The sequence below is a fragment of the Pimephales promelas genome, chromosome 14, assembly GCF_988280905.1.
Source record: "Pimephales promelas chromosome 14, fPimPro1.hap1.1, whole genome shotgun sequence".
NCBI lineage: Eukaryota > Metazoa > Chordata > Actinopteri > Cypriniformes > Leuciscidae > Pimephales > Pimephales promelas.
In genome coordinates, this window is record NC_142782.1 from 23531605 (window position 1) to 23546631 (window position 15027).

At 37.6% G+C, this 15027-nt stretch overlaps 1 protein-coding gene across 2 annotated transcripts in view; it reads left to right on the forward strand.

Moving 5' to 3' along the window:
* Positions 1-15027, forward strand: part of LOC120469260 (uncharacterized) — a 20460-nt gene continuing 5433 nt past the window's right edge. Inside the window, exons 1-4 of one of the 2 annotated variants that reach the window (XM_039658126.2) lie at positions 1-410; positions 11078-11299; positions 13465-13522; positions 14644-14731. In XM_039658126.2, coding sequence (XP_039514060.1) covers positions 11166-11299; positions 13465-13522; positions 14644-14731 — 280 coding nt within the window. In that variant the 5' untranslated portion in view covers positions 1-410; positions 11078-11165. The remainder of the gene's footprint in view (positions 411-11077; positions 11300-13464; positions 13523-14643; positions 14732-15027) is intronic. The other variant, XM_039658127.2, reaches the window with a different exon arrangement.

Genomic DNA, 15027 nt, shown 5'->3' on the forward strand with positions numbered 1-15027 from the left:
ACGCAAGCTCCAAATGCCAATGGAGTGGGCACCGCGCTGTCATATGGTACTGTCGCCGATTCTCGAGACAGGATTGAGGCTTGAGCAGGCTCAACGGAGGCAGTCGTGACTTGGTCTTCATATCACAACCGAACCTCGACTTGGAATAACCCAGCTGTGCGTTTACACCTTTCGTCTTGTGAGCGACGCGGCATGCAGCGCGGGAACAATGGGGCTGGTCAGAGGTTGCGCTGAGGACGCCAGATGCCATACCGCACATATGTCCTCCCTAACATACGAATCCAGGCTCAACGCAGGTTATTGATTATGCTTGCGGGGTCCGATCGGGAGCCAGACGTTTCAGCAGCAGCAGAGAGAGTGCAGCGAGGTGGATGCTGCGCGGCGACGCGCCCCCTGAATCCCTAAACTGAGTGAGTATCTTCAGCAGCATCTGTATACGGCTCTCGTCTCATTGGCATGCACTTCTGCCTACGTGCTGGCCATACAACGGAACCCTGTATTAAACGCATATCAGAATGTATAGCATGATAATTCGCTGTTGGAGGTTGGAGGAATACGCGTCCGGTTTACATGATATTAATGACTCGCATCATAAGTCAGCAGACACGTGTGCAACAGCTTCAGTGTAGCCGCATTACCCTTTGTGGTTCGACGCTTAATTAAACGGTTTATAAGCATGTTGTGGCACACTCTCTCACTCGGCGGAAACCAGCAGTTCAGCACTGCTCGGTATCATATGTAATACCGTGAATTATGGAATCAATTAAGGGAGCAGCATCATTTATTTGTTTCCCCTCAATTAAAAGGGATTTCGACGGAAACCTCTTGCAGTCTGCTGTGGGAGCTGACCTGGCGGACGCACCTGCACTGCGCGTGCATTTCCACTTTGATCTTGTGAGATTATTTCCTGAGTGCATCAGTGATTGGCGGGACGATACCCTCGGGAGCAACGAATTACTCGTGCTGAAGAGGTCGACCGCTGCGGGCCATAACATATCATGTATTCGCGCTACATATGCGAGCCAGGAAAACAATGGTGTTGCACAGTATACTGGCATATACTTGACATATAGCCTACAGCAGTGTTTCAGTTAAAACAGCTCACGTTTTAAAGTTCATACGGGCAAATCGAATCAAAATACTGTAGTAGCCTACTTATCTTGCTAACCTGTTGTGTCTGAATAAACAGCAGCAGTAAAAGCTGACTGATCTCCTGTCTGCAAAAAAGGGTGCAGTAGGCTAGTTTAAAGTCCCCATTAAATCCAAATTGAAGTTTTTTTTGGCGTTTAGTATGTAGCCCTATATGTTTGCCTTACTGTTATCTATAAGCCAGTGTGCTCAAAATATGTTTAGATTTAGAATAGGCCTATATAAGCATTCAAAACTTAGTCTTCTGCCAATATGGATCAATGATGTTGCACTTCAGCTTCTCATCAGATTTTCTGTCCAATCAAATATAGAATCTAAAGCGTCCTGTCCCATATATCCATAGTATTTGCCCTACATTATAAAATCGGTAACTTGTTCTACCATTTGCTGTTTTCTACATGGTGAAAGGCTCATTGTGCCAGTGGATTCAGACAGTGTGCTTTCCAATAAGGCGTAGGATGAAACTGCAGCTTTACCAAGCTCAACGGCTCTGGCCGAGCTGTGATATAAACTAAATTCTATTGGTTTCTACTGTTCGAGATGTCCCTCCCAGTCCTCCTGTTTCAGTGGAAATAACTTCAACACGTGACATGAAATAATGCTATTTCAGCGGGACTTTAAGATGATGATGTGTAATTTGGGCATGAGACGAAGCTCAGTGTCTCAGACTTTAAACTAGTTTCAGTTTGTGGATGAATATTTTAGGTGAACAAATTGTTTCCCCTTACATTCATCCACTGACTCATTTTTTTAACACCAATTTTTTAGCATATATGACCCAATAGAGAGCGGCGTGTGAAGCGCTTCCAATACTGAACGAACTGCTCAGAGCAGCATCTCAACGAATATCTTCATGCGTGTCATTCTCTTTCTCGTTTCCGGAATCATTCAGTAATGAATGGGTCTTTCTAAAAAATTTGTTCAACAAATGTAGCTGTAGCATATTCGATGGCACCTACTGGGCTAACAATGTCATTTGCGGATAGGGCTACAGTTCGAATCTGAATGAATCTTTTTGTGAACGATTTAAAAGAATCATGTTTAAATTAATCAAATTGACAACAATAGTGTATAGGGAAAGCTTGCCAGATCAGACTGGTGATGTACCTGTCATCCATATAACAGATGAAGGTTCTGTGTCATGTATGTGAGTAAGTTTGTGAGAGTGGCTACAATGAATGAGACTGTTGGGGCGCAACTAAACTTCCTGTTGATTGGTGGAGACTGAAACAGATATGATTTCCCTACCACATGAACGTGAGCATCAGAGAAAGCAAGCAGAATGTTCTGTTCTGTCCAATTAATGGCAAAAAAAATCCAACATTGGCTCACATGTGATGTCTGGTGTCAGGAGGGGTAAAGAACGGTGAAAATAAATGGCTGCACTTGCTTGGAAACCCAGGTTATAATATAAACTGTAAGTCTAATATACAGGTGATGCAGTGCATAGCAAAATTTAAATGATTTAAACTAGATTGACTCTGGCATTCAGAGTATTTTTAAATCCTAATAATTTCTCTCAGCTTCGTCAGCTGTGCCTGGTCTTTGTGACTAAACATGGTCATGACAGAGGAACCAGACCTGTCAACAAGACCCAACAAGCTGATCAAGAACGTTGAAGTCTTCTGTTTGGGAAACCTTTAACGTGAATCACATGCCTTGTTTTGTCACATCTGAAATGTGTTTCCTGAACATCTTGTTTAATCCTGAGGTGGCCTACTAGCTGAACAGAGTCTTACAATTTTGAGAGAGCCATCAGAGATTTGCTATAGGTCTGTTACGGTGTGATAAGGCCCTGCAGGCAGACATCCATTAAACTTGAGGCTCTGCTGAAGATACTGTGAACTGCAGAGGAGTTCCTTCTCAGTCTTATCGTGGAGCAGATCATAGCTCCTCACTGGAGGAAACATACAGCTTATAACTGTCCTTGAACATAAGAATTGTGCACATATTTGTATGTTTTTGTCTGGGTATTTTTAAGAGCATTTGAAATTTGATTGCTTGAAAATACAGGAAATCCAAATTTATTTGCCCCACATAGTTACATATTGAGTAGAGATTGGTGAATGTTTTCTTATTTTGACAATGAAGGTCATGCGGAAGAGACCAGAATGATTCACAGCTACTAGCAAAACTACATCTCCCCAATCTCTTAGCGAGAGGTCAGAAGGTCCTTGTCTCCTCGAAACAAAGGTCACAAGGGCAGGAATCTCTGGTGACCTTAATATCTGCTATTTTCAGTCATTGTGTTTTGGTCTGTTTCAATTCAGCACTGCAGGCTGTTACCAGTAATTTGTTTACATTGTTTTTTTCCCTCTTTCATTTGACTAATTTGCTGAAGAGTTTTTTTTTTAAATGGCAGATTATATTTAATTAAATAAATAATTTCAATACAGTTATTATTTTAAAGCTGCTTCTGCTACTTTCTACAACTTTCAAATGTATTTGTTCTGATTTTCGTAAACAGTACGAACATTCATCATATGGTGTTAATGCTGATAACGGAAAATTATCAGCCTAAATTATTTATCTAAAACTGGTTTAAAAATATGTATACTTTTTGTAATTTAATTGAAACTGAAATGATGAATCTACATTACATTTTCTGAATACAAAATCTGAGTGGTGTTTGCTAGTGCAAAAAGAATATCACATGAATATAGGTGTAGTGAGTGGTTCCCAGGGTGTTGCTATAATTCATTGTGAGTGTCTTGCAAAGAGATTGGACACTGTTCAACGTCAAAAGAGCTTACCTTCAAGTTTGCTCTTTATATATGGCTTCTTCAATGTGAATCAATTAGCGTATTTTCATCACATTCAGTTACAGTTAGCATTAGCTGTAAAAAGTAGCAGCAGTGCAGTTGTAACTAAGTTCCATCAATCATTTATACTAAGTTCTGTAATAAGTTATATCTTAAACAAAGTAGTTATGTAGGAGTTTGGCTTGAAGGATGTGAAGACGGGTTTCAGAGGACACCCTGTTTTACTGCTTGTTTATGAATAAATCATTTACCATCCCTCATGCTAACATGCTGCTCAGAGAAGACTTAAGGGCCGTTCACATATGCAGAGATTTAAAACAAAGAAGAAGGAAGTAATTCATATTCAATGAGAGTTGATTTCTGATGACGTGAACATCAGCGACAGAAGTTGAGCGAATGCCTAAAACATGTTTTTAGTTCGTGTATTCATTTTTGTAGTTCCCATTTATATCCACTAATACTAATTCCTCCATTCTTTTTGCTGATGTAAAACGGACAGAAAGAGAAGGAAAAGAGTGAAAGGAGGAAAAAACGAGAGGGGGAGGAGGCGAGAGAGTCATGTCTCTTGGGTTTGGGGGGACGTGCCAGTTTCTCTCTGACTGAAATCTAGGGCTTCACAGTAATTAAAACATGCCATTCCCCAATCTCACTCTGTTTCCGTTTCTCTCTTTCTTCTTCCCTGTTCCATGTGCTCCTTACAAACAGACACAATCTTTCTCTTTATTTCTCTGGGGAAGTTGACTGACTGAAAAATAGAAGCTGGTGTCTGACATACAGATGGAGACCTGCCTTTATTACACAACCCAATTTAGTCTTCGTTAAAAGCAATGAGATTAATTTCATACACATGGAAAAGAAATGAAAAACAGGGAAACCGAATAAAAAGGATTAATCATGTGATTGGGACCTGGAGTTCCTTGATTTTGGACATGCTGAGGCTTCAAGAAGAACCTGTAAGCTGTTGTTGTTTGATATATGTGCAGTTGCAGACAATAACCACTAGGGAGCAGTAGTTTAAGCATTGAAAATGTTAGCATAGTTGGCCCCTGCTGGTAAACTATCTAGATTCAATTAGCATCTTTCGTAAGTTTGGAGTAATTTTTAAAACATAGGCTATATAATTTAAACTGTTAAATGTAAAATGTGGCAAATCTCAAAATGCATATCTACTTTTCATACTGCATCTTATAATGTTGTGTTGCCTTGTAGGATTAAACATTATTGATTGCAGACTTAATTGCTGATGACTTGTTTCAGCAGATCTAGAATCTATTCTGTCTTTGGGAGATACGTTTATTTGTTTTGCACTTTGATGTAAACTTTGCAGACCTTTTCCATTCACAAACAGCTACATTACACACTGCATGAAAGGTAATATTTGAAAAAGCATAATGGTGGACTTTAATATCTGTACATCCCTATTTAATTAAATAGGGGCCTGACTGGAATCTTTTACATATTTTAACACGTTAAGCATTTTTACTGAATTAATTTATACTGTAGTCAAGAAGTTATGCATAGTCATTAAGTGCAGTCATAGATCATAACTTCTGTTAGTAGCTCTCAAGACTAGAGTGCTTGTTTATTGTGTGGTGGACTGAAAGTCTCCAATTAAGAGTGAACAGGATGTTTTCATTTTGCTTGGTCACATTAATCAAATATGAAGTGGTAATCATTTTAAGGGGATTGTCCTGGGTATCTTAAATTATTGCGCAGCATTAGCTGATTTTACCAATTACAGAGGATTTTGTCTTGCTCTAATTCAGAAAGGCAAATTAATCAGTCAGAGAATAAAGACAGGGACTGTGTATCAGACAGAGGCTTCTGCTTCTTCCCAAATAGTATCCATGTAATTACACAGGAAACAAGCTCTTTACTGTTTAATTAGCCCAGCGAAGACAAGATGTAGATTTAAAAAAAAAGTAATTGTTTTCACATCCAACCTTCTGGCAGGTGCAGGACAAAAGGAACTTAATAAAGTGAAAAAAACACCTTTTGAGACGTATAAGTTTGTATGTAGGTGTTTTCTTAATTGAGTAATGTGTGGGGCTATTTGACGGAAGGCCAAAACGGAGAGAAAAATAATAAATAGTTTCAAACGAAAATTTATTAGTGTGGACATGGCCTTAGCTTGTTTAGACCTAATCAAACTAATTGAAATCACATGACATGGTGAGTAAGGCCTATATAAATCCCTTCATCAAATGTGATGGAACTATTGCCTTTACCGGAAGCCAGTGATTATAGTTATAAAGTTATAAATAGGGATATTTTTCTTACAATATGCATTGCTTCACCTCATTAGCCTTTATTAATAATCCCCTGGAACCGTGTGGATTACTTATGATGGATGGATGCGCTTTTAGGGCTTCAAAATCCAAGTTACCATTCACTCCCATTATAAAGCTGGAAAGCGCCAGGATATTTTTTTGTACAACTCTGATTGTGTTTGGCTCAAAAAAGAAAGTCATATATACCTAGGATGGCTTGAGGGTGAGTAAATTATGGGAACATTTTTTTAAAAAAAACCTTTAGAATATGTCAAAAAGAAGCACTCATTGTCAGCATCTATATCTTTGATTGTTTTTTTTAAATGTTTTTTTAGCAGTGTCACATATGCACATAACAGCATCTGCACCTGTTGACAGTTACAGCGATTATGTTATTCACCCAGTATGCTTCTCTGCATGAAAAACATGCTTATTGGGAAGGACTTCTCAAATCAATATGACGAAGATGTGATTCTACCATTCGGTGGGATGAAACACAGTCACAGCTCCATCTGGCCTCAGAATAATGTGCTTATGACAAGTGTCATTCAGAAGATGCTTTATATATTTAATAACAATAAAATCTTGTAAGCATCATGTAAATCTGAGTTTTTGTCCTAGCTGCAAACATGTTATGACAGGATATTATAATGAGTGTTTGGTTTGTATATTTGCTGCATCAAGCTGGGAAGCCCCATCCACTGTTACATCTCATTGGTCCAAATTCATTGATTTGATCCACATCGTACAGCAGTTTCATGTTCAGTGTGGACAGACAAATTGCTTGTCACTTTTGGAGAATAACACAAATTTGCTTGTGTTATGTGCATCTGAAAAGGCATTATGGAGATGGTGATTTTAGTATCTCTCTGGTACTCTCATCTGATTGGGAAACCAAACCAAGAAAGCTCAAGTCATTAGACTGCCATTGGCAAATTCTATCATACCGATGCAACCTAAATAAGCAGCTCGTGCAAAATTTAGGATCACCTTGAATCAAAATCACAGTGGCTTTTATTATCAATGTTTCAATATGAGCGTCTATTTGTCTAAAAAGGCTGCTAAAAGGTCCCAACTGGAGAAAGAGATTATCTGTCAGCCATTTTTAATTTCTTTCATTTGATTAGGCATTTAAGATAATAATGCACTCACTGCCAATAAATTAATACGATTTGAAATATGCCATGGGTGCTCTGGACAAATTTGAAGTAACATGTCTTATATTAACTTAAATATTAGCAATATTCTTTGCTAAACAATTCTTAGTCAGAGTACTTATGGTTAATTTTGAGATAACCATAATGGAGAAACATCTTTTTGTTCAATGAGTGCGTATATGCTTGTCATGTTAATTAGGCAAACCTTGACATTTTGATCTAACCAACCAAGTTTAAGTGTGACAACATTTTCGTTTTTGGGTGACCTATCCCTAAGTGCAGTTCATAAATGATTTGTTTTGGCTATACTGAGTTTTGTTGGTGCTGTTGGGCAGACAGAGCTCCTGTAGCGATCTTCATTGATATCTGGAATGTGAGTGTCTGGATGTGTGCCTTATAGTCTAGCACCACATTTTCCCTTAATTTTGGCTGGCAGCCTTTCATAAACACTCTCTGTTTTCTGTCTATAAACAGGGAGTCTGCATGATGGATCCACTCATTAATCTCCATGCTTGTTTTTTTTTTTATTGATGGATACTCAAGAGACCCGTGTACAGTTTAAAAGGGGTCACCAGGTGCAACTCAGGGCAAGTATGCATGCATAACAAACGCATTATAGTAAAAAGTCCTTTTTCAGTCTGACAAAGAGCAAGACACAAGAAAAGAGAGATTCCCTTAGTATTGTGTCCCTCCTTTGTTGTTTCGACACTGTTGTTTGCTTATGCACAGAGGTATTTTTAGCTCTTATCATGACTCACTTCCCTTTGATAGTACTAAAACAAGAGCCAAAATAATTAAAACTGGGGTAATTCTTTATCTGACAAAATCCACACACTTGAGCTCATGCATGATGCCTGTAAGGTATGAGTCAGAAATAGCCATAGAAATCCTGCCATCAGCAGTACAAGTCTTCACAATGAAAAATAAAGAGGGGATTGTGCATGCAAACAAAAGGTGACTGAGCATTTCAGAACTCACTCTCCATTCAAAAGTGTTGGCTCATTCAGAAGATTTCTGATGTAATGGAGAACATTGGACAATTGGAGAAGTGTACGCAACAACACTGTCAAGTGGAGCCTATAGACTGTTTTATTAATGTCTCACATGGGTTCATTTCAATGCGTCTGTTCTCCTGTGCAGACATTTGCGATGTCCCCTATAGAAACAGGAAGAGTTGGTGATGTGTGTCTGTGTGTATATGTATGTATATATAAGTAACTTTTTTTATATTACTTTATATATTATATTTAAGATTTGTATAATTTCTGATTATATATTGAGTATTTAATATAAACGTAATCTTATGTATATATATATATATATATATATATATATATTAGGACTGTCAAAGGATTAATCGTGATTAATCGCATCCAAAATAAAAGTTTGTGTTTACATAATACATGTAGTGCACTGTGTATAATTATTTTATATATATAAATACACACACATTCTTGTATATATTTAAGAAATATTTGCATGTATATACTGTATATAGATTTATATAAATATTTTATATATAAATAATATTTTTTTATTTTTTTACATGCATGTGTGTGTATTTATATATATATATATATATATATACACACAAAATAATCATACACAGTGCACCCACATATATTTTGTAAACACAAACTTATTTTGGATGCGATTAATTGCGATTAATCGTTTGACAGCCCTAATATATACAGTATATATATATATATATATATATATATATATATAAACAGTTTGTATGTGTAATATCTCAAATATATGTATTTTATTTGTAATGCAAAATAGTGTCACGACTGCCAGGGGCCTCTAAAGCCTCAGGCTGTGTGCCTTACACTGTCAAATAAAGTTTAACACTTGGGCTCCTAGTGCAAGACCATTTTGGCCTCTGGGACATTAAGCAGTAGCTGACCACTTGGACCCCCAGGCACTGCTACACTTTCTGTGTGAGCTTATTAGGATGCCACTACTATTTTTAGTTGTCTTATGTTAGTGTACCAAATCAAGTGTTTTTAAAAGCAAGCAGAGCAAGGGTCCTCGCAGAACCATGAGTGTAAACTGTCATATTCATTACCGTACGTTCACACCGCCGCCGGCGAGAGCGGCAAAGTTCGCTCTTGCCGCCCTGTCAACGACGCCGTGGAAAGATTCGTGGACGCTCTGATGCTCTGACGTAGATCGAATGCGTGATCTTTTTTAAAACGGTATGCAAACAAACAAACAAAAATGTCGGTTATTTTTGCAGAATTTATTTATTTATTTTTGATAGATGGAAATAACTTTAAAATTATAGTGACATGTTTGCTAATGAAATAAACAAATTAAAAGCCATATGTGTGGTGTGGCTTTTGTGTTCATGGTTAAGTGCTTATAATTATAATTTGCATTCCCGCTGAAAAAGTGTTCTAGCACGAAAATCTTGCCAATAAATAGTGTTGCGTGCCCTCTTAATAAATTCAAATTACTAACCTCCTCTATTTTGCTTGGGAACTAATGTGGCCGGAACCAAAGTTTACAGGACATTCTCTGGGATTCTCTTAAACGGAGCACTTCTACATTCCGATTGGTTGCCGCCGGTTGCCGCCGAACCGCGTCATTGCTTATTACCATAAAGTTGAACTGATTTCAACGCTACTCGCCGCTCTTGCCGTCCGAAACGCGCCGCGCCGCTCTCGCCGGAGCTCGCCGCCGGCTCTCAATGAAAATGAATGACTTCCGGCCACTTTGACGCTCTCGCCGGTGGCGGTGTGAACGTACAGTTAGAGAGCAAAATAGTGTTTTTTATGACTAAATTTTCGAGCAGAAACCACAACACTATCTGTTTAGAAAGGGGCCTAAGTGACATGTAAAAGCTCAGTGTTTCAGCAACTGCGTTTAACGTTACTATCTCCTGTTTGTTCACAGCAACAGACAGACGACGAGGTACCTGATGATCGTGAATCCTCGTGTGAAAAATGCCCCCTAGTCTGAGGCAAATGATTTCAAACAAACGCTGAGTGACAGTCTGTGGGCAGAAAATGATACACCGTGGGAGAGAAGAGAGAGAGACCTACAGGAGACACACACAGAGAGAAAGACAAAATAAAAGTACAAGAGAGAGACAGAGAGAGAACAAGAGAAATTGTGGGGGAGAGTCATTCTCTGTCATTCATTTACACTCCAGAGAATGACTTCAGGGAAGGAATAAAAGACCAGGGGCATAACTAGGTCCTTTTAAGGAGGGTTTTACCCCCCCTAAATTTCTACCCAGCCCCTGTAAAAAAATGTTGATTAACTATGTAATATATACACTAATTCGTGATCGCCTCAGTCCCCTTTAAAACTCATATGAAACCGGCGACAGGCTTCGTCTCATCTCCATAATTTAGTCTGCGTTATTCAGCGTGTTCTTCAACCCGTAGCAGTGCAACGCCATGCAGAGGACAACGTGTGTTCATTTATTAATAGATTTTTATGATATCTGCATCAGTGTTTCATGTAATTTTTATGTTAAAAGTGTTTGTTTTCCACCAGATGACAGAAATCCTTCTAAAGGATGGCATATTTTCCATGTTATCTCAATGAATGAAAATTATAAATGTAGAATCTTCTTTATAGATCTTTTTTTAAATCATTGGGTGCTGAGACCCCCTAATATTGAAATAGTCCCTGTCAGAGTATGATTAATAACCCTCTGATGGGTGAAAAAAGCTTTACAAAGCAGAAAGGAACTGATTCTAGCAACTCCACTTTTCCCTTTCAGATCTTGTGGACAGTGTTTGAGAGTGTGTGTGCATATGTGTGTGCGTGTGTGAGGGCGCGCGTGAAAGTGTGTGTGTTAGCACTTCCACATGGCCTCCATGCAGGACGGGGTGAACTTCTCTGCTCATCCCTACGGCAAAGTACTGCTGCTGGGGGCCATCGCCGCCGCCTCAGCCTTCGTTGTCACCATTCTCATCGTCGTGCTATGTGTGGGCTGCCAGAGGTGAGTTGCACACTAACACACATATGCTCATATAAAATGCTCTAATTTCATGTCTTCGCTGGTTGTTTGTTTAGATTCATATTCAGGGGTGATTGCTTGTTTAAACCCCTAACCTAAGTATAGTGCATAACTCATCCTGCTTTTGTGTTGCATACCTAATACCTCAAATCATGGGTGACACTTTACTTGAAGGGGTGTGCATAAGACTGACATGATGACACCCTCATAACCATGACATGACATATGTCTTGAATATGAAGTAGGGTTTTTGCATGTTTATGACAACTGTCATTACCAAGGTCTTTTATAGAGTTTATTCAAAACTGACATTGAAGTTCACCCACTCCTCTTTTATGCTCACCGGGTAATGGCGGGGAGGTCATTTTGACATGGCAGTTATGTTTAAACAGGAAGTGCCTGTTTATTTATTTTTTTACTTTTCCATCTCTCTCTCTTGTTCCACCGATGATAGCACAGAAGGTGCTGAATGAATGCCCCATTTTGTCAAAGCACGAAAATGATGCGTCTGGTAGTGGCAGGACAAAGAAAAAGAATTAGGGGGGATAGAGGAAATTCAGATCCTGTGGGGAAAAAGTAAATGAAAAAACTTGAGAAGGGGTATAGAGACTAGATAGTAGGAGCTCTTCTTAATATTGGACATTTTCAGTTTTCTAGCTTAATAAGTGTGAGATATTACTCCTGATAAGCCTACTAAACATATTACTACTGACCTATTCAGGTCAAGCTTGCAAACAAAATATTATTTAGAGCTTTCAAATATACTAAACACTGTAGTCAAAGACGACCTTACTAAAAAGTTACTAACATAAGATTTCATATATAAGAATTATTGCATTTAAAGGTCTATAATGTGCGGCTCATAAACGAATAGTTCACCCAAAAAATGAAAATTGAAACAGTTAATAAAACCAGTCTGAATGATTCATTTATGATTCAGACTCATCCAGTTCTCACTGACTCGTTTATTCAGTGACCAATGTAGGGGAAGATTGTAAATATCGGTCTATTTGTCACACATAGCAATAAAATAATAGTGCACGCGTAGTAGGGACAACTGCTTTTGTGTCCTTTTCAAAGCCCATATATTGTAACAACATGAAAAAACCCCACAATATAATATTTTAAGCATCACAATATAAAGGCAAAATTGAAGCTTATGTAATAACTTTTCGTTACTAACCTTCCACATAATTCATATCATGTTTTATAAGTCTTGAACGAGATAAATATATGGGTCTAAAAAGCTGTTTTAGACTATATTTTACTCCAAAATGTTTTTTTGAGTAGGATAAATGTTCTTGCGTGGTATTACACTGTTTTTTATTCTGTTATTTCTTAAAAACAAATATCAGTGATTCACTGTAATCTCAATAATAGCTTTAGTACTTTACAAAATCCATTTTGTATCTATTTCTCCTGCTGTTCTTCTGAGGGCAGATTCCTGATACCTACTCTGTTCCTGTAATCTTATCAAAGCAATGCTAGGCAATCAGAAGAGAATGACAGACATGCTTTTCCAAGAATAAACAGATGTCTGGTCAAATTTGGCAGAACATTCTGGGCAATGGGTCTGGATCTGGGCACTGTGTACGGGTGAGAGAGGAAAGTTTAGATTCTGGAGTCACCGAAAGACATTCATGTTTGTGCACTTCTTGTCTGTTTATGAAGAAATGAATCTTCGGCATCTATTTAACTATTTTAGTGATGTTTGAATTGTATTATGTTGAATATTCTGTGTTTTGGCCTGAACACCGTCACTATGCAGTCACTCAGATGCCTGTTAATTATCCAGTGAAAGCCTTCTGTTGTTTAAAATGCCAATCTGGACTCATTTCGAGGACAGTTCATCTTGAATACACTTGCACAGTTACTACTTCTGATCAAATGACTTAATTCAAACAGTTTATGAAAAACAGCTGCCTTGAGTCCTTCTAGTAGCCTAATTGAATTGAAATGTGCATTTTCTTCCTGCACAAGATAAACAGTTGGAGCTACTAAAGTAAATTGAATCAGGGGGCTCAAATGAGTCAGCGCATTCCGTCTCCATAAATCCATGGATAAACGAATCATTTGAAGTTTGAACCTAACATTCGAAAATGTTTGATTTGGGATCTGATTCACATCTCTCTCATTGTGTCCTGCAGAAAGGGGAAGACACACAATGGCCCTGGAGAGGAGAGGAAGCACAGGCTCATGGACATGGTGAGAATTTTTTTGAAGTCTCTTCAGGGTCTCATTCTCTAATAATTGCACACAAGTTGTACATATCCTTATCCATTTAGTTACCCACTAGTTTATGAATGTATAATGTAATGTATATGTTGTTTTGGAAAGAAGTCTCTTAAGCATTTATTTGATAAAATAAAAGTGTAAAATATCATTACTTATGTATAATTACTGTTTTTTTTTATTTAATTATATTTTAAAATGTAATTTATTTAGCAGTAATCCCTCTAGTCTTCAATGTCTCATGATCTTTCAGAAATTATTTTAATATGCTGATTTGGTGCTCAAGAAAGACTTACCGGTAGTATTTTTCTGAAAACTGATAACATTTCAGGAACTTTAATATAAGTTTCTAAGAACAGCATTTATTTCAAATATAAGTATTTTGTAACATTATATAAATGTCATTATTTTCATCAATTTAATGTGTCCTTGCTAAATAAAAGTATTAATTTCTTTCAAAAAACAAAATCGTACGAATCCCAAACTTTTGTATTTGTATATATATATATATATATATATATATAGACAGAAAGAGAGAGTATTCTAAACTGCAACCTTATTGATATATCATGAATTCTGTATGAAAACATTTACAGACAGTTTTTTTTTTTGCACATGCATGGCTAGTGAATGAAATCCTTTCTTCTTCCTTGCAATCAATTCCTTCTTTTCTACGTATTTTCTAAGGAACCCAGGTCTGGGCTCAGTTCCAAGTCAGTTCAAGCAGTTCATGGTTTTGTTTAAGGATTTGAATTCTTTCCACCAACTAGTTTTCAAGTAACAAATTGAAGGCTCCTCCTGAATTTAATTAATCTTCTTAATCGGCTCAGTGGAAATGGATCTGACCTAAACTTTGAATGGATCTCTTAAGCTTTGAATCTAAAACAAAAGCATTTAAGCCATTTCACTTTTTAGCACCACACACAGTAAGACACCCTAATGTGAATGTGTTTATTCCCATGTACTAGCTTGGCCCAACAATATGCCCGACATAGGCTGAATTGGAAAACTGACAATTTAGTTGTATTTGTTATACGGTGTTATTTTTATTTGAACATGCATTTTAAGCAGTTTATCTTTGCATCTTTTTTCAGAGTATACTGCGGCAGTCCAAGCTGCGCTCCATCAGTAAGTCAGACACCAAGCTTCATGAGATGAACAGACTCAACTGCAATGGCAAGAGTATGTACTATAAAATCACATCTCTTAAAGCTCTTAAAGTCTCTAGCTCTTCACACATACCTGCAGTTCGGGAGGAAGGTCTGAGCATGCTACCAACTGCATTCTGGTAGTTTCAATGAGGCTATTTTAGTAGATGTAATTACTTTTACTCTATAGTGATTGGCATGTGTCTGCTGCCCTTTGCCTCTGCAGTTTTGAGCAAATGTTTTTTATTGTCTCTTTGAAAAAAAAAAAAAAACCCAATAATTTTGCTTCACAGATTTTAAGCTCTCAACTTCAGTTAATATCATGCCGCT